A 24459-nucleotide genomic window follows, 5' to 3' on the forward strand; every position below is an offset into this window, starting at 1 on the left:
GATAGTTATCAAGTGGTATTACAACATCCGAAAATTGCCACCAATTTGTGGAAATTTTCGGATATCGCCGTTAGGCCACAACTGCACTTGATAAATATTCGAAAAAAGTCTGTAACTGAGACAATAATAAAACTCTAATCATAAATATCTCGTGAACTATCGAGTTCTACTGAGCCCTTATAACGATATATTTTCTTAAACCGGACGACTAAATCTACAAACCCGTACAGTTTCGACTAAATTTATGACCCGAAGGACTCGCACTCTGCTTGTTAGTTTGGACACGAAAGTACAGAGTAATCGGTAATTTTTGATACCCCGAATAATCGATGTACGAAAGTTTCAGCGCCCCCTAGCTAGCCAGAGGCATCGTTAAAGTAGACGATCTCGAATTCGCTGACCCAATTCACAAATTCCTATGGTATCTGGCAGCGAGTCGATTTAATCGATCATAGCGGATGGGAGAAAAATAGTGGGTCTCCCAGGGCGACGTATAATCGGTCGTGCGAGTATGTCCGTTCCGCCGTAATCGCCTGTACATCCTGCAGGTGTCGCGTTTCGTTGTAAAACGGGGAAGCAACATTTCGCGTGGACTGGAGCGAAGACGATACCTGGTCGGCGACGTGGACGCGTTGGCCGTGCTGGCACTAATTGCGCCAGCGAATAATTGCTCGATAAACATCCTGTTAATCTCACTTTTACGTCCGTACACATTGTACCGCGCTGGTGCCGGTGTAGCACGCGAGGGCCTCGTTTTCCCTCTCTGTCCGTCGCACGCGAAACACGACAATTTTCATTCGCGCATACACGCCGTGTATCCGGTGCGCCGTCGTATTTTTCGATGTCCGTTGCGACAATTACCTGGTACGAGCGTAATTAAAGCAACGCGAGTCTCCGGCGTGCGCGTATAGTCTGCCCGGCGAATTCGCGGAAACCATCTCTGTCGCTCATCTACCCCTCGCCTCTGCGAAAGAGCGCGTAACGCGCGTATCCTTCGCTGCCACCCCGTATCTCTCCTATCTCCCTTGCATCGGTTATGGCGTACCGACGTCGAATTTTCGAGGAAGCTCGCACAGCCACGGCAACGATAAAGCTCTCGATCAAAGATACCGCACGCTCTTGACAGTTTCGACGCTGCCGTCCCAAGTCGAAACTTGTCTCGCGAGAAGAAGAATAAAGTTTATGGAAAATGCGCGCCGCGCGGACAACCGAGATATACGGTGTTTGTTCGAAAGTCCAGAGAAAGATGCCTGGAATGATATTCGAGGAGGGGAAAAGACGGGCGAAACTCGAGGCATCTCGCGAGGGACGCAGGGAGCGAGGTGGTGGAAAAGTCAAAGGAACGCTGTCACCGTGGAGCGAAAGAAGTACCGCGAGTTGGGGTACTCGTGGAGAGAGGGAGATAGCAGAGGCTCTTCGTTTTTCATCGAATTAAACCGATGGTCGATCAGAGATCAGGGAAAAGGGGCAAAGGGTGGAGGGATGTCTTTTGACGTGGAGCTAGAGGTCGGCGATTTTCGCGTCGGGAGAGCGTGGTTTCGATCGGAATCGTAGGTCGCGGAAAACGTTGCTGCGAGTCCCCTTCGAGAGCATCGGCTCCTATTACCGGGCTGGGCAAAGTGAAACGTACAAAGCGGGGAACAGGCTCGCAAAGACGAGCAGCGAGCGCACGGACAAAGCTCGCGAGTACGTGCTGTGGGAGCAAGCGGTGGAAGAAGCGCGGAAAGAGCACTTTCGCGGGGAAAGAAGCCGAGGAGGAAGACAGCGACGAAGGATACGAAAGGAAACGAGAGGAGACGAAAGGAGACGACTGTTTCGCGATAGTTCTCGAGTTACTTCGAACTCTGTTCGGCAAGGGATACCAGAGAGGGGTTGTGAAAAAGTTGCAGCCCAACATCTCGGAAGTGTCTAAAAAAGAGAACTGCGTTGGTTGAGACCCGGTCTCTAAGTGTATCACATAGTAAATTTAGTTTTCCAACCTCCGTTTTATCCCCTCCCGCCCTTTGTCGCTCCCTTGCCCTCTCTCCCCCTATCTCTGCCGCGTCTCGCGACTCGAGCTGCAGTCTACGATGAAATTCCTCCACGAGCTGTTCCTGAGGGATCGTCGGCCATCTTTCCCAACATGGCGGACCAGCGCTGGATCCGTTCGAGCGAATCTGGCCGATCAAACGGAGGCTAAGAGCCACGCTTTCGTCCGAGTTAACTCGATCCACTGGCTCTCTACCATCCCACTTTCCTCTCCCTCTCTTTCTCTCTCTCCCCTCTCTGTCTCCTTTGCGTCTCTCCGCGTCCTTTCCCCTACTGCATCCCTCCGGTCTGTTCCTTCCGCACCACCCACGACCGTTCCAATCGATGAGCTCGCGACAACGGTCCTTTAGATACTTTTAGAAGCCCGCAGAGCGTCTCCCGTGGGGGTGCAGTCGGTTGATCGGGCCCCTCGCGAGATTCCCTCCAACCCTGCCAACCGATCCTCCAATTTTCCACCGATACCCCCCCTCTCTCTCTCTCTCTCCGTTCTAATTCCTTCCGCGTGCCTCGTCGAAATTTTCTCCACCACCTCTCGCAATCGAGACAACGGGCCCCGATCGTGCCCCCGAAACGCTCGGAGCTCGCGGCTCTTTCCAACTCGACGCACGTTACACCGGTGTGTGCCGATACGCGCGTTTTCCCGCAATCGAGACAGGGAAATTGCGTGTCTGCGCCGAGGAGAAAAATAAAGGAACGACGTTAACGAGATTCGAGGGAGATGAATCGGTGACAGGGAGGGGGTAGTATGCGTGGTACGTGTACGCGTCAGATTTGATCCGGAGAACCGGCGTGTGTGCGTGGTTGCGTGTGTGCGTGTCGACGCGGAGAAGCGCAACTTGCCGACGTGTATCGGGTGTAATCGGTTTCCTCGGGGAATCCCACCCTCTCCGTGGGTGCCGGCGAACCGGGGGGATAATTTGCGGCGTCTCGACGCGGCTGCGTGGTCCAATCCGCGATACCAGCCAATCGGCTCACGGCTGCGCGGACTCGAACGGAGAACAAAAGGATCTCTGCCGATAGAGAGAGAGGCGGCGGTGATCGCCATGCAGGGACCAGCAAAAACGCCAGCCACGTATATACGGAGCGCACCACGCCATCGATTACTTCCCCTACGGGTTGCAATAAAGCCTCTTCGAACTCCGACCCTCCGACTTTCAGCCCACCTCGCGGAATCTCTGCGTTTACCCACGCGAGATACGGCTTGATCTTTCGTCGGGTGCGTTTAGAAATTAATCCCTCGTTACCGACGCCCCTTTCTATTCCAATTATCCTACGCGATTCGAGTTTCGCGGGGTCCCTTGCGCGAGTGTGTGCGTGCGTTGCATGATTGCCAGGTGGCGTCTGGTGGAGAACCGAGCCAACAGTATGTCCCATGACTTGACCGAGTGTGCACATTTCGCATTTCGTTTCCCGTGCTGGATATCGAACAATACACGGCTAGTGTACTCCACTGGACACATACTTAATTACACAAATTTATCACTACGGTATAAATATAACTTTTAACCCCTTGCCTACTGTGGAAATTTTGCTTTTGTGACACGGAAGGCGCGTACAAGCGCTCAATACAGTTTGCTTCTCTGACACGGAGGACGCATCTCTACCCAAAATTTTCCCGTTCTCGGTGGACATTGTAAATGAATTCCTACGCGTGTGGTACGACCGGTGCGTTTCAAAGTCTGCCGTAGTCAAAGGGTTAACTCGCTCTGTACTACTACTGCTACCTTCGCTGCGCCCTTACCGATCTCTTTCCCCTCCCGAACGTACGCGTTACGAATAAATCGTCCAATTCTCGGCTCACTGTACCTCGATCGCGTCGAAATCTAACGATTCCAACTGCGAGCGCAAAGTCCTAAACTTCCCTATTCCTTTTCCCGCTTTGCACGCCTATCGAGGTGTACCTGAGAGCGATTAGCTCGGCGAGGTTGCGTATAGGTTAAGTGTCGAGGGGAGGTTGGATCGCGGAGAGACTTAAACGAAAATTGGCGGGGTTTCAGGCGGCAAGGAGGACGATCCAAAAAGTTCCTCGTCCAGCACGCTGAGCTCGACGCAGAGCAAGAAGCAACGAAAGGCGCGCACGGCTTTCACGGATCAGCAGCTGCAGACCCTCGAGAAGAGTTTCGAGCATCAGAAGTATCTGAGCGTGCAGGACAGGCTGGAGCTGGCTACGAAGTTGAAACTGACCGACACCCAAGTGAAGACGTGGTACCAGAACAGAAGGTAGGATTAAAGCTCGCGAAAATTTCTCGTCCCTTCGACGGATAACGTTAGGTGGCGTTAGTAACGCGCTTCTTCCTCTGTCTATCGGACGGAAAGAGCTAGAGAGAGCGTCGCGGTAGGTCGTCAACGCGTTAACTGCCACGGTGGTCATCCGTGACAGGCGCATGGTGATCCCAGTATTTATTTACGTTGTTCAGATTCTCAAGAAATGGTTAGAATAAAAGAGATATAAATTCAAAAAATGACTATCACCGGATACTGGTGCTTACCATGGTCCCACCGAGGAGACGAGCACCGGTTACTGATGACCACCATGACAGTCTACGCGTTAAAGATGCAACGACATGCAGGAATCTAGATCGTTTAACCCTTTCACTGAGAAATCACGCGTTTTCCTCGGGACGCTACGGGAGTGCATCGCTAGATGCAAGATTTGCTCTGATATTTTTCGGATTCGTGTTCTAATAAGAATTTTTAATCGTTCGATAGAGCACTCCTAATTAGCGGTTATATTCGCAATGCCTCAACTGTCAATTTTCGTTACATTTTTACAATTGTAAACAGTTACCAACGACCACCGTGGTGTCACGAGGGAAACCGTGGCTGGTTACATAGGACGAACGTGGCAGTCAAAACGCTAACGATAAATCGTTTCGGGTAACAGTGCTCCGTTAGACGAGACTCGGTTTTATCGGAGTACAAAGAGGAAAAAGAGCGCGTGGGGTAGAAGGAAGGCGAGGTTATTGTTCGAACCGTTTAATAAACGGGCAAGACGCCGCTGTCGCGCAACAAAGGAAGGCGCGAATCACGACCGCCGGTTGTTGGATATGTGGTAAATGAAAAAGCTATAGGGACAATGGGGAATCGAGTTTATAAACGGCCGGTGGGACGAGGTAAGAAACGGGCGAAGAAGTCGATCGATCGGGCCCGATCGACACTTTCGTTGCTCTGTGCATGTCAATCGGAGGATGCTCCTGATCGAGGTAGCTCGGAACGAGTAGCGTAGCGGCGAGGCCTTTCGTGACAGCCCGTATCGAATCCGTAAATGGAAATCGCGGCGGCCAACAAAGGCGCTGTTTACGTGGTTAAACGCAAGGATCACCGGCCGTACGGACGTTGCTGCATCGACGTTTCGAAAGTCATGTAGCTCTTCTGCCGGCTTCGCAAATGTCGGTAATCGTGGCAGCGTGAACGATCCTTTAAAAAACTGCGACCCTCGAGAACCGGTGCTTTTTGCCGTGAAAGAGTGATACATTTGAGGTACTTCGTAAGCGAGGAATTCGAAGGTGAATTACAGCTGAGCGTTGCAAATTGGACGGTATTCGTTCCGTAATTCCAGTTCGTATTTAGAGAAATCGTACAGCCAACACGAAAACTGAAAATTCGCGAATTTTCTCTTTTTTAATCCTTTAATCTCGAAAATTCAAAATTCCACGATATTTACATCTGCCTGTAATTACGAATCTATAGACACGAAAATGGAAGACACTTGTCTTTTCGTTGATTGGAAGCAAAATTTGCGAGGGAGATTTTTGGTATCGCTAATGAAAGAGGAATTGGATCAACCGGGTTAGACTGGATTTTAGAATCTATAGCGGCATCCTTTGTATCGGAACGAGGTTTCTACCGAGTCATTCAGTGGCGCCTGCAATTTCGTCTTGTCGATACTGTGCAGTCCTATCTTTCCTCGATCACCACGCTCGTTAGTCACGAGGATCCGGTATTTAAGATCGAGCGAGGAAAATTAAATTCGTGGGCTTCGTATTGTCTTTCGGAAGTGCCTCGCCACGCCGCGTTATTTTTCAATCGGGCCTAAAGGGGGCGTTGGAAAATATTTCCGTGCCAGGGCGAACCGTTCCGTTCGAGCTTCTCCTCTAACCGAACATCGTGGATTTTCGAACGACCTTCTATCCACGGACGGAAGAAGAATTTCTAATCAAAGCAAATTCTATCACGCTCGAGGCTGCTTGCATTTTAATACCAAGACATTGAAACCTCCATTAAACGCCCGCTCTTTTTGTCTTCCAGTCGTTCAAAGACCACCGAATTCATAGAAAATGTGAATCTCAAAGCGCCGCGCGGAGTTTAACGTACAAAGGAATATTCAAAAAGGCGCGAGGACACGGTGCACGGAGAAATCAGTTCCTCGAACGTTTAAGGGTTGAAACGCGTTGGTCGTTGGAACACGTTTCATTTTCCACGAAGAAATTTCGTTCCAGCGTCCCTCTCTCTCTTTCTCTGTCCTCGAAATGGCTTCACGCCAATTTTCACCCCGTCGTTAGTTGCCGGTGGTGCGCTGTTCCCGTGCGGTGATTAGCCTCGAAACACCCACAACTCGTGACTGCGCGACTTCTGTGGCCGTTTAGTTTGGACAAGCGGCCGATCGAGCTCAAAGAAAGCGAATCGTTAATGAGAATCTCCGAAGCTCGTGATGCGCCACGTATAGCGGCGAACAAAAAGAGAGGGACAAGGGGGCAAACCTTAGACTCTAAACCGTGCCATTAGACTGTCAATTACGAGGCGACCGAACGCCGTAATGACAGACGTTCGCGCTGTCAGCCATTGCATCGGTCGAGCCGTATTTCGGTGGTCATTCGGTTCCTCGTATCTAATTGCGAGCAGGCTCGAATCGTTTCCCATCTCGTGGCCAAACTCGCCGCGTATTACGCTTCTATCCGACGAGCCGCTAATTTGCCCACGAATCGCTACCACTCGCGTGGTCTAATGTCTCGCGTGCAAAGATCTCGTGCGATCGCGCGCGCGCGGGAGAGCGATACAGAGTTGCCGGCGAACGATCGATAGAGGGTTAATTAACGGCGAAGAACTACGAGGATGGTACGCGTGCCATGATTATCGTCGGTTCGAACGAAAGAGCGAAAGGCTGCTAAGAAGGCGCAAAAAGCCGGGAAAATTAGTGACGCTTCTGTCAGCCGGCTTCTTAAGTGCCCGCTTAAACTTTTGTTGCTCCGTGTACGCTGCCAGAGTGACTCGGCGCCTTTTCGCGGAGGCGCCGACCACACCTCGGGCGCCACGACGACGGATTTCGTGTCCCTTTTTCTCGGCTAAACTATCACCTCGAAGAGGAGGGGTGTCGAGCGACTGCTCGGCCAGGCTACCGCGTCGGTCGCGCAGCCTCTTCCAGAAATCCCGAATGAGATCTCTCCGGAAATCGATAAACGGCGGTGAACGGTGAACGATTAAGACCATCGATGGTATTCGTCGTTCGATACGCGTGTATTGGCCAGCAGTGGATAACGAGAGCGCGAGGAAGGAGGAAACGACGATGGTAAACAAGCAGAGTTGGCCAAACGAAACGGGGGTCGTCGTAACGTATACTTGGCTCGGGCAGTGTTTACCCCGGTGTGGAATCTCTGGGGCAGGATAGGCGTTTAAAGCGGCGAGTTACGGTGATTTTCTCGGGGCGAACGTGTTTTCCGCGAAATCGATCGCGGGCCGGCGGGCTCCGGTGAAATTGCCTCGTCGAGTCCCCCGATAAGCGATACGCTTGCCACTTTTTCTTCCCCGCATGCCGGGCATACGCAACGCGGAGTTGGTTATTTAGAAGTCATTAGGACTCGTTACGTTACTCACCGCGCCGCGGTCCCTACTTATCGGCTAATTACGTACACGGCCATACGCGAGTCGGGCGCATCGGTGGATCCCATAAGTGGCGTGCACACACGCCGGCCGATCGTTCGCGCTTTCGGTCTTTAGCGTCCCCGCGGCACACTTGCCACCGCGCCGAGCACGTTCGGAAACTGCATTCTAATGAAACGCCACGAGACGCGCTCGCTCGCTGGCTCGCTCGTTTATGTAATTCGCGACGCGCATCGAGATTTATGCATTCGGACACGTAGATTTATGTATCCGCGTTGGATTTATGCGGTCGTGCGTGGATTTATCGCCGCCGAGCCGCCGCGGAAGCCCTACCACCTTTAATTAGTTCGAATCGCCAGCCTTAACCCTACGCTCCAGGAGTCTATCCTTTTCGGCCTCGAAAAGTCTTCAACGAAGTCCCTGGTCTCCCGGGATTAGCCGCGATCCAATAATCGTTTCGAGATCGAGCCACGTTCCTACCGCGTACCGAGCATCGGCACGGGTATTTCGTAAACGGAGGTTCCGTGCTCGGGCAGAAATTGCCCGATGACGCGGAGTAAAAGAGGGTGCACGGTATAACGATTTCGAACAAACGTAAGCCGAGCTGGAAAGCAGCATCGAGCTACCGCATAATACTCTAGAATTACGAGTCACGTCCCGAGGGCAGGATTCTCTCGCACGCACACTCTCGCTGTCGAATCTTCTGCCCGAGCCGATCTTTCGTTCTTTCGGCTCGGCCCGTGAACGCGTACGACCAACATTCGAGTCGCGTTATGCGCCGGTCAGCGAAATTACACCGATATACTTCAGGGCACTCGCCACGAAAACACACGATTTCGACGATGTCGACGACGACCGGCCGTGTATAGACCCGTGCTGCGGGTCACCTTCGCGACGGCACGAATCACCGATCGAGATTCTAACGCGTCGCTATAGCCTCGAGGCTGTGCACGTGATACTCGCGAGGGACAGCGTAATGGCAGTTAATGGCACTTCGAAAAGTAAAATTGGGAAGGAAAATTGGAAAGGCGAGCAAGTGAAAAGGCGACGGACGCGCAGGATTGTCCCGGGGACCGGAGGGGGGTGAGAATCCTTCACACGGTTTTGCGCTCGTTATATACCATCAACGCTAAACACCGTCGACCATGAACACGCTATAATATTTTACTACATGGCTATCTAGAAGTAATACCTCATACACGCATTGGATAAGAAGCAAGAGTGATACGCGTGTAACGGGCCTCGGGATAGAGATGCCGCGGCGATAATAAGATACCGATAAGTCAAGGGGAAATTAAAAATTACCCTGGAACACGCTACGCGTCCACGTAATCCTAGAGTCGATTCTACGCTTAAGCGACTAATTACGACGTGTTTATTCGCTTACCTTTCGGGCGGAAGCTCTATCGGCGATCTCTCGGCGAAAAATCGACGCCGAACGGAGACGCCGTGGCCCCGAGTCGCACAGGTTAGACGAAAACACCGAGTCACGCACTTGAAAACATTACGCTAACGAAGCACAATGGCCATTAAAGCGAAACGTAACGGCACGGGATTTTACGACGCGTAGAAATAATAACGCGACGATGCTAATGCCAGGCCGGATAAGCTGAGACTAAACGACTTCGAACGCGAGCCAAGGACTCGGACACGGGTCGAATCGAAATTCCTTTTCCACTCGACAGCACGCCGTGAGTCGAGCACGGCTTTGTTTACCATCTCGCGCCTCGTTCGTCGCCTTGTCCCTCGATACCTGATGGTGCTCCCGACCTACGCGAGACCGTTGGACGAATTCACGTTGCACGAAGGAACGAGGATACAAAGGACAACGCGAACCGGGGGGAGAAAGTTGCGGCAGATATAGCAATTACCTAAAGCGTCGGATCGAGGCGCTGTTAAACGCGAAACAGGCTCACCCGAGGCGATCTGTTAATTAGAGACGCGCGCAAAACATTTCCATTGAAACGGTAAATTAGGTGTAAATTTTACCGCGGGATCGGGGTAAGAAGCGCGAGGAGAAATGCAAGGAAGAAACAGCGTTTTTCTCATTTTTTTCCCCCCTCTTTCTCTCTCTCTCTCTCTCTCTCTTTCTCTCTCTCCTTTTCCCGCTTGGAACGCGCGGCGCCGTAACAGCATGGCGACATCGCTAACGCGTCGTGATACATCGCAATCGTGAGAATCCGGCTCCGTTGTTTCTTGAGGCTTCTCGACACCAGCCGGAAGAACACGCGAGCTTCCCACGCCTCTAGTAAACCGCTTTATAACGGATCGTCTTGATTTCTCGGCTAGTCAAATGCACTCGTTTCCTCGGCGAAAGATCGCCGGGGAAACCAAGCCGTCGTCCACGGTCGGCGTGATGGAGGAAAAATTCGTGTCACGAAACCGCGCTGCACCCGCGTGATTTCGTGTACGATTTCAAGTACACGAGACGCTGGAGGAATTTCGCGAAATAGGTAGAAAAACGAGGCTAACCGGCCGGCAGCCGATAACCGGGGGGTGTGCGCGGTCTAACGATATATTTGCATGCGCATTTGTCGGCCTATATGCGCCTCTAATGTTCCAGCCAAGTTTTCCATCTAAAAATACCAAGTAGCACGCGGCAATTTCGCCCGAGAAAGCGTGGCTCGTACAATTCCGTCGTCGTTTTCTCGGCTCGTTACCGGACCTACCCTTTAGTAGACGCTCGTCTTTTTCCGAAACCGGGGTACGCCATGCCGCTGCCGAGGGTCGAACGCGATTTCGTGAGGCCGTTGATTGGACGTCGTAACGTAAACGCGGTTCGTAATGGCCAACGTTGATTCCTGAGAGACTCTGTCTCCTTTATCCCATTGTACGCTCGTACGTGGATGAAAATTGATACGTGTATTACAGCCGTCTATCCGGGGGAACATGTGTTCCGTAGCCAGTCGAGCAAATAATAATTCGAAAATATGTCGCCCTATTCTACGCTCCTTTCTCTGTCTGTCGCCATTATTATCGCAAACCGAGCCGACAGCTTGGTTGCATTAGTGTCGCGAGGACTCGTAACCGCAAAACCACCGACCAGTCCCAAACACCATTATAAATGCATTAACTCTCTCCCTCGGCTTTATCCTCCCCCTTTTAACCGTGCGTCGTTCGCGTAATTCTTTATTGTCTCGCCTTATCGTCGTAGACTCCGAGTCCGTGGGTCAGTGAGTCGCGCGTTATCGCGCACAGACGAGTATATCGCGGAATTTCCTGTCGATTCCGTCAATTTTCACGATTTCCACGATTTCGTCGAGGAGGAGAGAGAAAGAGAGAGAGAGAGAGAGAGGGAGATATGGAAGGAACGTTTCCCAGAGTCATCGAAGGAACGGTTCCCTTTCCACCTTGCCCGGCCTCGTCTCGTCTCGAAGAGTCGACGATCATTAAGCTCCGATGGAAGCGATCGTTACACTTTTCTTAACACTTCCCCCGGACCTCTTTCCCCCGTTTACCCTTGGCTTTATTCGGAGCAAGAGCGAGGCAGCCAGCTCTCTCGGGAACCTTTCGGCAACGATAAATCAATGACTCTTGCTCTTTCCGCAGCTACTTCCGACCCTCGCTCCGTCTCGCTCGCTCCCGCGGTTATTCAATGCCGATACAAAGAGCCGGCACAGCAATTAAGGGTGTTTTAGAGTGGCTGCACTCGAAAATGACCGGCCACCCCTAGTGGGGGTATTAAAAAACATTACTCATCACATAATCGCACGAGTGGTTTTCATTGCAACTTGTCGTCTCCGTTCTTCTCCCCTGGTTCACCCTCTGTCCCTCTCTCTCTCTCTCTCTCGCTCCGTTTCTCACCCTGGCGTCTCTCTGCTCGGTTACACGATCCTTCTCTCTCTCTCTCTCTCTCTCTCTCTTTCTCCCTCGTTCTCTCCCGGTCGCTACCGATTCTCCCGTTCTCTCTCCCGCGTCTGTGCATCGGTGGTCTCCTTTTCGCCAGCGTGCCAGCGGAAAAATGAGAAATGATCGTGGCTCGATTCAGAGGGCCCTGTTTAAAATTCATGAACGATTTTACTGCTACCTCCCCTATCGTCGACCGTCACAAAAGGCCGAAAGCAGGGGCATATCGAGAGAGAGTGGCCCACATTTCGGAACGATGCACGCGCTGGCAGAGAAAGAGAGACAAGTCGGGAACGGGCGGGGTGGCAGAGGGAGGGAGGGAGGTATGCACCCCATGAAATATATTAATTGTCGAATTTTCCGTGCGAGCTGCATATCCGTTAGAGCCGCTTTGTCCCTTGCCAGCCACGGATCTCCTGATTATTAATTACCCTGACAACGAACTTGCTCCCTCCCCCGGCTCACCCCTTCTCGCCTATCCTCCCGTAAAATTCGCGGCCTCGTTTCGAAGGTACAACGTTTTTCCTCCGCACTTTTTTATATATCTTTTTTTTTTTTTATTTTTTTAATTTTTATCCCGCGCTGCCGGTTTTTATGGAAAAGCGTAACGAATGTCCCCGTGCACCGTGGGGAGGGGGGGGGGATGCTCGTTAATTATCGTCCCGAATTCCGCGGCGAGCGAATCGTCGGCTTTTAATCGAGAGCTGGGCAGCGGTCCACCGGGCTGATTTATCGTCGTAGATAATCGTGACGTTTGACGGTGCTGGTCGGCAGGCTCGGTTAGCCAAAATTTTATTGCCGATTTCGCCCGCCACTCGACGTTGTAAATTTTTCTAATTAGCCCGCGGTAATTACCACGAGAGGGTGAACCGATCGAACGCCGATTACCGGTGCGTGAATCCATATTAAACGGGGATCGATTACGCGTATAACTGCCGTTAATTATTAACGGGCGCGCGCGCACGCATCGTGGCCGGAGAAATTTATTTTTGCATCGAATTAAAAATCGTTTTGTCGACCGGCGTCCCGCTTTTTCGCCCGGCGCCAGCGTCCGCGATGCAGCGTCCGTCGTCTTCCTCGGCGTTTTCGCTTTTCCCCGGCGTCTAGGACGTGTCGCGACGCCTGACCGTCGCGGAACGCCACCGCATGCGTAATCGCCAGACAATGAAGTATAACATTACGTTCGCGGTAATAACAAACGAGCAAATACGCGGCAACTCGAGCGAGAGAGGTAAATCACCGCGTGTCGGCTCAGACGCGAGACTATAATTTTCCTCTCCGCTCTTTAATAATTACGCGCGATGCAACGAGTTGCGTAATTGGTCCAATTGGAACATTATTATCACCGCGCGAGCCTCGCGTACTTTTCGTTCTTTTCGTTTACCCCGCATTTCCATAATAACGCCGCTCTCTGAGACGGGGAAAGCGCGGCACGGAATCGCGCCCCCGCGCTCGCGTTTTTAACCTTCGTAGTCGGAAACATTTCCATATCGGTGAACGGGATCGAACGAATGCTACCCTTTTATTTCACAAACGATCGCAATTCTCCACGAGTCATCGCGCCGCTTCTCCGACTTACACGTACGTGGTACACGTATCGCGAGACCGTTCGTTGCTTTTTCACCCCCTGCGATAGTAATTCCTTCTCCAACCTGCCCGTGCACTTTGCCTTTATCCGACCGTCTCGTCCGTTTCCACGTGGTAACCGTCGAAAAGACACACACCGATACGTCTCCACGACCACGTCCGAGGGGTGCTGCTGCTTCGCCGCTCGCAGCCGCGGCGTAGGAACTCGCGCGCGAGCGCGCCCGCTTGGCATGATACGCGATGATTAGGCAGTGAAACTCCACGGGCTATTTGTTAGTATAATAAGCCCGCCAACAGTGTGGCCAACGTAACCACTTGGCTGCACGCCATCCCGTTTTAGCGTAATTGTCCCAGATCGAGATTTACATACGCGAACAGAGATTGGGAGGCGATCGAACGAACGGGGACCGGAGGGGGAGGGCGGGGGGGGGCTAGTGAGGGTTGAATTCGAAGAAATCGTAGAAAGCCACGAGGTACTTTTACTCGCCCCTCGAGCCTCGCTCGGGAGTTTCGCGCTTAGGGGAGGCAGTCTAGATCGCCTAAACGCTGACAACGGGTAGTAGCCTAATCGCGATGACCGTCGGACGGATCGCGAGACGTAACGAGGAATCGGAGGATTAAAACTTGCTTGCCCATTCTGTTTGCAGAACGAAGTGGAAGAGGCAGACGACCGTGACCTTCGAAATAATGGCGGAGAACCATTTCGCGGTTGCGGCGTTCCAGCAGCTGTACGGAAGGGGCGCGACAGCGGTGCCTGCGCATCCCGCGGCAGGACGATACTGGCCGTACCCTAGCGCACACGCGCTGCCAACCAACGGGCTGTTCTATCAGCAAGCATCGGCCGCTGTCACCCTGCAGAAACCCCTGCCCTACAGACTCTACCCGCCGACGATGGTGTTGGCAGGACCCAGCAACCCCCTCGGATCCCTCACGGCCAGTTCCAGCCTCTCGAATCTGAGCAACTATTACAGGGACAGTCCGGAGATGACGGACGGCAGAGACAGAGAGAACATGGAGAGATCGTTGAGGCAAAGGGACCGAAGCAAAAGTCCCGTGCTGAGCGACAGGTCGCCGATGATGAAAGAGGAAAGACTGTACGCGCCCACGATGGTTCAAGCGGGCTCGAGCAACAACCTTGGCACGCTCACGGCTAGTTCCAGCCTGTCGAACCTGAGCAACTACTACAGAGACAGTCCGGAAGCGGTGGACGAGCGAGAAAGGGAAAACATGAACAGAGCCTCGAGACAAAGGGACAGGAGCAAGAGTCCGGTGTTGAGGGAAAGGTCTCCTATGTGCAAGGACGACAGACTCTACCCGCCTACGATGCTCCAGGCTGGACCCAGCAACACCATCGGCTCGCTCACCGCCAATTCCGGCCTGTCGAATTTGGGCAGCTATTACAGGGATAGTCCGGACATGATCGAGGGTAGGGAACGGGAACATTTGAGCAGGCCGTCGAGGCAGAGGGACAGGAGCAGCAGCCGTTCGCCCAAGAGGGAGGACAGTCCTCAGAGTATACGGGCGGACAGCGACGACGAGAGCATACACGACATCTAGGACACAGACGAACCGAGGGAATCGTTGGAAGGAAGCTACGCGGAGATGGACAAAGATCGGTCGAGTTCTCTCGACGAGGACTACCATTGAGAACGATCTCGGACGAAGCTTCGAGCTTCGAGGCAAGTCGGAGAAGAATAGCCTCGATTTCCAGCACAGTCGCGATATCGCGAGGACACGGGGAAATGGGTGAGGATAGCGATCGAGAAATCGGACGTTTATCGGCGCGACGAAGAGTGATGGAGCCGGTGGAGGAAAACGGTGGTTTATAGCAGTTACTCCGAGCCTACTACGTTGCATAAGCGAAACGAACGCGTGTAAAAATGTCTCGTCGAGCGGGTGTGTCCACCGAGAGAGCCGCAGGATCGCCTGAATTCGACGCCGACGACGGGTATTACGCAAAACGGTCGATTTCGTGAGGTGGAACGCGGGAAGTGACATGGCACGGGACGTCCGGGATTTCCTAGATAATGAGAATGCGCAGAGGAAGCGTTATGTGGTTAACCAAAGTTTCGCGACTGGAACATTTAGCGAACCAACGGTACGCTGAAACAGTATTCATATTCGACGTAATCGTCATAATCGTTATACCGGTAGATCGGGAGCGAACGAGTGGTACGATACGACGAGCACTCGACAGATTTATCGTACGCTCGCGCGACCTGCCGATCGCGCCCGTGTGTGTATGCGTGTGTGTGTCTGTGTGTGCATGCGACGACGTAGAAGCCAAAAGGAGAGAGAGAGAGACGGTCGTTAATTGGTAGAAACGCGGTTGAACGACGCGAGGCGGCTACTTTTCGCGGTGTAAATAAAAACTGTTCACCTGTCTGGGAAAGGGGAAGGATAAAGAATAGGTTAGAGAGCCGGCTAGACCTACCATCGAGAACGGCTGGAGTCGCGCCAGGAAACGAGCCAATCGCGCACGAACGCGAATCTACAATTAATATGACATTAGAGGGGACCTGCCTGCGGGGGAAGAAATCCGAAATGACACGAAATTACACGCGGTCGGTGGACAAGGGGGAAAGAAGAGAAAGAAAAGGAGAAAAAGGTCGGAAAAGAAAAGACGCCGAAGAGTTTCGGTACGGCGCTGAGAATCCCGAGAGAGCCATTCGAATAATCGAGTAGCGTTCCTCTCGGGGTTCCTCGCGTGGCGAAACCGGCACTTTGCCTCGCCGGTCCGCTCGAGAAATCGCGGAAATCGGCTAATCGACATGGACGCGCGATTCCGCTGCGCGACGAGCTCGTGACTCGGGCAACAGATTCCCGTTGTAAATACGATTAAGATTCCCGATCCGCGCGACTCGCCGCGACGCCGATACGATTTCGCGCCGTTCGTCCAGCAACCGTTGTAAATAATTACGTTGGAGGATGAGGCGCGAGTCGGGGACAGGTCGCACGCGTCGAGATCGCGGCTACTTCTAGAGCGTAAGTCCAAGCCAACCAGGCCACGCGACAAGGTATCCCGAAGTATTTTTCAGATTCCAGTATACGTAGACGAACGCTCGGCACGTGTTTGAACCGTCGGAACGGGTTACTCGCGACGCCATTTCGATTCCACCGTCCGATTCGACGCGCGGATTCGCGTGGTTTCCACGAGTAAAGAGACGAGAGAGGTTCGACGGTGCAGACACGGTGCGCGGCGCGTTCAGCGAAGAAATACCAGTATTACGAATGCATAAAATTAGGCTGTACCGACGAAGAATACAGGTGTACGAGGTAAAGGAACACTTAGAAGAACGACGGCGTTGTTGTAAATCCGTCGAGGCGCGATCAGAGTCTCACGGTATCGTGTGACTTAACGTTAAGTAATGCAGCAAGAAGTACATAGTATAAATCATGCTTTGTAAAATAATGTCTGTATAGCGAGAATTATTATATGGAAAATATATTATACTAAATTTAACGCTCAGCCTCCTTTCTTCTCTTATTTCTATTAACGAACATCCTATCCTCTGCTGCCCGTAATAAGTTCGTTAGTATTCATAAGGTTATAGATGTTATCGGGGCGAGCAATGTAGCAAGAAACATTTTGATTGCTTGTCCGCGCGCGAACCACTCGTAACAGGCAGATTTAGCGAATTTCATTATTTCCACCATTATCTCGCGCGGCGCGGAGGCCGCGGGTATAAAACTTAATTGAATTCTCGAATTAGCACTTTCTTCTTACTTCGCGAAATTAACGACGAGCCGGAAGCGATCGTAGATTAAAATTGAAATTCACTCGGTCGTTAGTACGAAAACGAAAGGAAGAAGGTGTGTCGGCTCTATCTACCGTTTCTCCGCCAACTTGGTCGTTCGCCATCCAAGCCATCCCGTTTACCTATCGATCCCATTCTTCTTGGTCGTGTCACGGCGAATCGCGGGGCCAGATTGCCCTTTAAACGGGAAAACACCGCGGCCCTAGCAGCCGTTTTTCACGCGACGCTGCATATTTCAAGACGTTTACGATCGGGTTAATGCCTACGAGGAGAGATCGCGTCCACCTCCCGTTTGCTTATTTGCATTCCCATTTGCATACGCGCACTTACGTAAACCGCTTTGATCGCGTTTCGCGACTCACGGCTAAACGAGCAGGCGTCTCTCAGGTGCATCTCCGACAACGACGGCTCGATCAACGTCCCATCGCTCCATCGAGAAAGTCCTCGTGACGAGGTGGACTTTTCCCGCGCGGATGAAAATTACGGAAAAACGAATTATCAAGGGAGCCCGGCTCGCGCGATGAAGAGTTTCCGCGAGCGTAAAGGCAGAAACGGCTATTACGAGACTGCCTGTCTCGTCTCCATTACCGGGCGAATTTTCGGCGCTTCGTTCGTGGCACGGTGTGTAATTTGCCAGGGCCTTACGAGTGGTCGAAGGTAAAACCCGAGAAGCGTGACAGCGTGCTCGGGGCTTAATCGCGTTTGCTTATTTCCGGCGTTGGTCAGCCGACGCTGCAATTATGTAGGAGCGAGCTCGAGCGCTAACTGCTGCATAAGGGCTTATTTTATTCCTATTAGGGTAAAACGGGTAGCCAGCACGACGCGCATTCTCCTGTATCCCCAATTACGTGAAATTAATTTGGATCCCATTAGCGGTGGCCCACTGCTGCCAACGATTTTTCCCAACGGTCCCACTTCCCTCGTCGTCGTCGGCCCGATTCGTGTTCTAACCTCGAACCTGCACCTCGCGTAAACGTTCCTGGTTCCTTCTTCGGCTATTACGAGTTAATTCCTTCGTTAACGGCGATGGGGCAGGGTAAAGGGGGGAGGGGGGAGGGGGAAGTAGACGGTTCGATTCTCGCGGGAAGCGAAGAGCAATTACGCGAGTGTTCGGACGATCGTCGGTTCGGTCGGTGGTTTCTCAGACTCGGAGTTGACAGGAAGCGCACGGAAGAGGCGAGATTTCGCGACGATAGGGTGTTAACGATCTTACGGTGAAAGGATACGCCGGCAACGTGGTCGTTCGATGGACGAGGAAAGCGAAATATTTGTTCTTTTCCTCTCTCGCGATACTTTCTATGGAAGGCTCGTGTTGGCGAAACTCGCGTCACTTCCGTGGGACAGGGCACGGATGCAACACACCGTTAAATATCGCGCGGCGAACGTGTGCCTCGTAAAATGTTTTAAGAAAGCGGTGCGAGCGCGCGCGCGCCCGCGCGCGGTTCGCATAATTGCAGACCGTGGCCGAGAACGGATGCGCTTATTAGCTGAAAGCGGTAGGAAATCACAGTTTCATTTTTTCGCGCCGAGGTTCCGCGCGGTTCGTTTCCCGAAGGTGCACACGCCCGATGGAAACCGAAGGAGGAGAAGAAGAAGAAGAAGAAGAAAAGGAAGGGAAGAAGGGACCGTGGCGAGAGAGAGGATGTGGTTAACCCACGGTCAAATCGAGCTTTTGCCGGGCTTCTGCATCCTGAAACGGGCGACAAAAGAGAATCGCCGGAACAAAAGTGCGCGCGCTATACTGCCCCCGCATCCTGTTCCCTCTCGATCCTCTTCTACTCGGTCATCGAGCTTGCTCCGCTCCGGTCTCTCGTGGATCGAAAAATCGAAAGGGATTCGCCTGTCCGGCTACGCGCATGCACGCATGCTCACGCTTCTTTACTCGCGTTAGAACCGGTGGAACGGTTTATGATACATAGCATCGGCATGGTACACCGTTCGACTGAAATTACAGCTTATCGATCGATAAAAGGAAGAAAATAAAGCAGCAAGGAAATGGGATGGCGTCGGGCCAAGATCAATCGATTATCGTCCCGCTATCTTAGAACCGACAATGTACGCCGGTCCCTGCCGGTCTTACCGGGAATCCAAGCGGCGTCTACTTAATATTAATAACGCGTCCCCTGGAAACACAGGGCACGAGAGAAGCGGAAAGCAATTAACCGGTGGGCATTTAATAAAATGCAAATAACCGGTCGGCGATCGATTATCGCGGATAGCGGTAAATAAAGTTATTTTGGCGAAATCGCGAATCGCGAGCGGATCGAACAGCGTCGCCAGTGTTCCGGTTGCGTTACGATCGCGAAGATCTGGGAGGGGGGCAGGCGGTGGAAAGAAAAAAGGTGGCCGAGGAGAAGGTAGGACAGCGAGGGGTTGGAAAGAGCGAGAGGGAAGAGCGACGAGGGAGGGAGGGAGAGAGAAGCGGAGGGACGAAAAAAGGGAAAAAAAGGTGGATCGAGGTGAGTAACAGCGTATAATGTGTCCAAAAGGCACCTGCCTCTTTCGAGCTTACTATCTTCCCATCGAATGGTCTCGAGAAAAGGAGCTAGACTCGAGTTAGCCGATGTTATCTCGTTCCGAGACCAGCGAACCACTTATATCGTTAATTGCTCCCACTTCCGGCCTCCCTCCTCCCTCTCTGTTTCTCCACCTTCCGCCTCGTGTTCTCCCTCGGCGTCTATCTCGCTCGCACCGGCTTTATCTGTCGGCCGATGCGTGTGCTATGGCGAGCGCGAACGCGCGCGCGCGCCCGCTAAGAGCACGCATTATGCCCCCAGTTAAACTTCGGAAAGGCGAGCACGGAAGCTTATGCCCTTTTAAGCGGTCTCGTGTAAAGTGGATGTTCAACCGGCCTCGGACACAACGTACTTAATCGCCGCGCTCGAAATTATTTATGGCGATCGCGTTTCACGGGGAAATCGTTGTAATTGGAAAGTCGTGGGAGGGAAATGGCGCAACTTTGTTACACGTGGCTCGCTGTGCACGGCCACGGAAAACTTACGGGGGTAGGTTTCCGCGAACAACGCGGCTAGCGTAATTAATTGAAGAATATCCGATGAACTTCTTTTGCACGGCCTCGGGGCAGAGCTCGAGTGTAAAATCATTATGGAACGACGACGATTAACCTTAATTTATGCCGGATTTTACGAGGGTACGTTAAACAGTTAACAAATTGGCAGGAAAGTTTCCTTATTTCCAGATCTTGCAGCTCCGATGATCTTCCGCCGGCGTATAACGACCGCGGCCGCAATAATTTTCGCCGAGATCGTCGAATCAACGTCGAATCAACATCGCGCGAATATCGCGTAAAAGCGTCAGAGCGGGAGCGAGAGAGAGAGAGAGAGAGAGAGAGAGAGAGAGAGGGAGCGAGGGAGAAGAGAATGAAGCACGATTTCGCGTAATCGGTGGACGAAAGGTAGACGAAACCAGTTGGTCGAGTCAACGTGACAGGATGAACCGGGGTAGGAGAGAAAAAAGACGAGGGATCACGAGGCGTAATCGCGGCACGATGCAACCGCTTACTCGCGTAAACGCACGCGTGTTCGAAAAATCAAGCGGACTCGCCTCCTATTTCCAGGATGTTCGCCAAAATTGAGCGTAATGTCGAACACGGGCCGGTAAATTGCCCGCAAACCGGCCAACCTGCGCCACGAATTCCGTTGCCGGATGTTTGCCGTGCCTCCACTTTGTACCTATCAGCCGGCGTATCATGCCCAAAGAAACGAGCTTTTTAAATAATAACTCGACGCATCGGCGTCGTAAATTTCTATCGGAGTTTCTACAATTCCGCGTAATCGTCCGATACATCTCGAGCGTATAAATAAAACTCGAACGAACGTTGCGGTTTGCGCTCAAAAGTGAAACCCAGCCCGCTATAATTCATCATTAAGGATACGATAAATTACGAAACGTAGAAGTAACGAAGATCCGTGGAGCGAGATGTTTATCGTTAATCGAATCCTTTAATTGCACGCCCGTTTCGGAACGATAACGCGGCGCGTGCAGGTGTACGAGGAGTGAAAACGATATAATCGATGGTAACTTGTCATTATCGAGTATCGTATATTATCGATGCTCGTCAATGTGCCAGTCGAGCGAGATTTGTCGCGTGCATCGTTACCCATTCGACGACAAATCATCGTCCGGCGTGCTCCATGATTCCATCGCGATGCTCTAGCGTCACCCCGCTAACCCCCTTTCGTCAACCACACCCCCGCCCGGCGAAAAACCTCGGAGAAAGCATACGCGCCGCTTGTCTACGTTCTTCCCATCTCCTCCGTGATAATATCTCCCTCGCGTAAACGTGCGTAATTTTTCTCTCGGAACTTCTTCGTCGCGAAATCCACTGTATCGTCTTCCTCATCGCGTTTATACCAATATCTACCATCTCCCGATCCGCCACGGATCTCGCGCTGGCCGCTGCTCCGGCCATTATTACGCGTATCGCGGGTAGGGAAAAAGTAACTCATCCAGACGGTCGGAAATGATCGAAAAACAGTTATATCAGATGCGGTCGCGTCAAGGTAACGAATTATCATCGGTCGATCGCGATAACCGCCGAATGTTTAGCCAACAGTTTTCCGCGCGCGGTCGCGTGCGCGAATGCGCGTGCCCACGCGGGCAGGTTGAAGCAGTCGTGTCGGAGATAAAGTTAGGAAATTTCGCGGCGAACACATGGCCGCGAGAATTTAAATTTGGTAATTAAGAGGAAGCCACCGCCCGTAATCGTGAGGCGAAGCTCGAGCACCGAGCTTCGTTTCGGTGGGCGAGCTCGGAGCGAGCATATGGCCGGACAATTACCACGCAAACTCCGAAAACACCGGGGGACACCGTCCCGCCTTATCTTCCTTCTAGATCCCGGCCATTTTTCGGGCCCGTCCTGCGCCCGTTTCGACGCTTCCTCCGAAGATCTACCCTTAGCGCGCGCTTTTCGTTCCCCGTAACGTACTTTTCGAGCAAGCGTCGCGTTGTTCCCGGCTTGGGAGAAAATATCGCTTTACAGGGATTCTCGGCGGAGAGTTTTCCCGTGTCGCGGCTAATCGGTCGACCGGGTCGCGATCGGCCGATAGCCGCTCGGGGTGGCGTATCGAACTACCACCGGCGGGGGCAATAATAAATAGAAATCGGCGTCGGCTGATATACGCGCGGAGGAATTCCTCGAGATAACCGGCGAGTTCGATTCCAGATTACGGGTGAGTAATGTCCGCGGCAACCGTTCGGCAGTCAGCACGAAGACAGAATCATTACTTAACCCGATACACCGCGCGCGGTGGGTAGAAACTATAAGTACACACTGGATGCCCAGTTTACGTGCGTAAAGCCGAGGTCTCCAGCGGCGGTAAATTGATAAAGTGGGTGACAAGTCGTTAAATCACCGGCAGGTACGGTCATCGAGATGCGATTGCATGTGCAGTCGCACTCTCGCGTGCGCGCGCGGTTGCGAGCCGAAGGGACGAGAGGGAGGGCAGAGGGTGGTGAGAGGGAGAGAGACGGCGCGCTCGCGGGAGGTACGGGCGAGAGCGAGAAGGTGAGAACGGGTGCAACGGCGGCGGAGCGGAGAAAGGAGGAAGCGGGAATCAGATTTACCAATCGGCGATATATTTCAACTATCAACATTTTTGTAACTTATCGTTTTAACGCGCTGGAACATTTGCATACGCGTTTCGTAAATCATTTATAAAATACGTGGCGGAAAATTTACGACTCTCGCTCGCCGCTGCTTTACCAGCGTCGCCTTTTTCCTCTCCTTTTCCGTCGCACCTTCTCCCCGATTACGAAAGTCTCGTTAGAGGGAAGCGCGTAATCCCGAGTTCGGTTGGCCGTTGCGACGGGTTCGCGCGTTAAACCGCGGGCCCCGTTGTTTCGGGGCGAACTCTATAAATTTGCGCGATGAAAGGGGAAAGTGACGGCGACGACAGGTGGAATTCGGTGAGAACCGCTGAGAACACGGATTGTTTACCTGCCTACCTTCCTGCGGACGTCGCGATCGCTGTTAGTCTAAATCACTGGCCATATTTTCAGCCCCCTTGCGCGTGTCGTATGACGCGGGTACCGTCATACGCTTTCTCTTCCTTCTGCCTCTGCCATACACGCCTTTCGCTTTCGACCGAATTTTAAGCTGCTCCTCTCGAACACTCGACAGCGTCGCGTGAACCACGATCGTTCGACCTGCGGTTCTTTCTTTCCCTCGATTCCTCGCGACTCCAACCTTTTACCGCGAAACCTCCCCACTTTTCGCGTTTCCCCGGACGCCGTAAGGCTTCCCCCCGAGCGGCTCCTTTATTTTCTTCCCCCCTTCTGTCTCTTTCCTCTTCCCTCTTCCCTCTCCTCCTCTTCTTTTTCGGAAAAAGATTACTCGCGAGGCAGTTCCAACGGGGCATTTGAAGAAATTAGCAGGTGTGTCGTTTAAGAGCCGCCACAGCTGCTACGGAACGTAGCTAATTTTTTTTCCCTGCCCAACCGAGCCGACATTCTCCCGAAACGCAAGATGGAAACGGATTCCTTTCCTTTCGAATTAACGAACAATTACTATCATCTTAAGAGATGACTCGGCAAACGAATTCAAGATCGTGATATTATCCACCGAAACGGCTTCTGGGGTACCGACAATGAGAGGGACCGTAAAAGACAGCCGAACGAAAATCGGAGCGGGCCAGAATCGGGAACGCTCGAGATTCCTCGGCGAGAGGGGCAATAAACGCGTTGTCGTCGTCGGAAATTGATTTCCCGTATCGGTCGGACTAATCGGTAGGTGCCGGAATCGTAATCGGTGTTCGCGATATTAAGAACGGAGCGAGCGAGAGAGCGAGCGGACGATCGCCGGTGGGAAGCGGTTTCTGGGAAATCGAGAGGCGAAGGTTCAAAAGTCGGGCGCACGATGATGGATGAAGAATCATTTAGAGAAGAAGCAGTAGGGTCTTGCGGGGAGGACTATTAATTACGACAAAAGGGGCCGCGGTTCGGCATCGAGTATATAAGCGGCGGGACTGAAAAGAGCGAACGATTAGTTACTTTAACCAAATTATCTCGCGGACAATGGGGCCAACAGGTGAGAAGTCTTCTTTTGCTTCGTGTTTCGATTCCGGAAGATCGTTGCCCTGTCCGTGGAGCGACGCACGGAAAAGCCTCGTATCGAAAGCCTCGGCGCATTACGCTTCGAATCTCTGAATCTTCCGTACGCGTACGCACAGCGATAAGAGATTTCACCAGCGTGACCAATCTCGTTCCGAAGGTGGTCGAACGTTGCGGGCCGGAACCGTGACCGAAACGTTATTCTCGAAAAGGTTGCGTTGACGCCGAAAGCCATTCCGCTTTTCCATTCATCGCGTTCGAAGTGGTCCAAATAACCGAACAACAATGACGAGGCAGTCGGGACAGAATGATGTTCCTTGTGCCGAAATCGGTAGCCAAATTGAGCGCGCAC

General features: G+C 52.5%; 1 protein-coding gene across 1 annotated transcript in view; it reads left to right on the forward strand.

The window, feature by feature from the left end:
- Positions 1-15003, forward strand: part of LOC108555753 (homeobox protein B-H2) — a 28853-nt gene extending 13850 nt beyond the window's left edge. The window contains exons 2-3 of the mRNA XM_017911546.1: positions 4026-4248; positions 13926-15003. Of these exons, the coding sequence (XP_017767035.1) occupies positions 4026-4248; positions 13926-14835 (1133 nt within the window). The 3' untranslated portion in view covers positions 14836-15003. The remainder of the gene's footprint in view (positions 1-4025; positions 4249-13925) is intronic.
- The last annotated feature ends 9456 nt before the right edge of the window (positions 15004-24459 follow it).

The sequence above is a fragment of the Eufriesea mexicana genome, unplaced genomic scaffold (assembly GCF_001483705.2).
Source record: "Eufriesea mexicana isolate 0111107269 unplaced genomic scaffold, ASM148370v2 scaffold265, whole genome shotgun sequence".
NCBI classification, from domain to species: domain Eukaryota; kingdom Metazoa; phylum Arthropoda; class Insecta; order Hymenoptera; family Apidae; genus Eufriesea; species Eufriesea mexicana.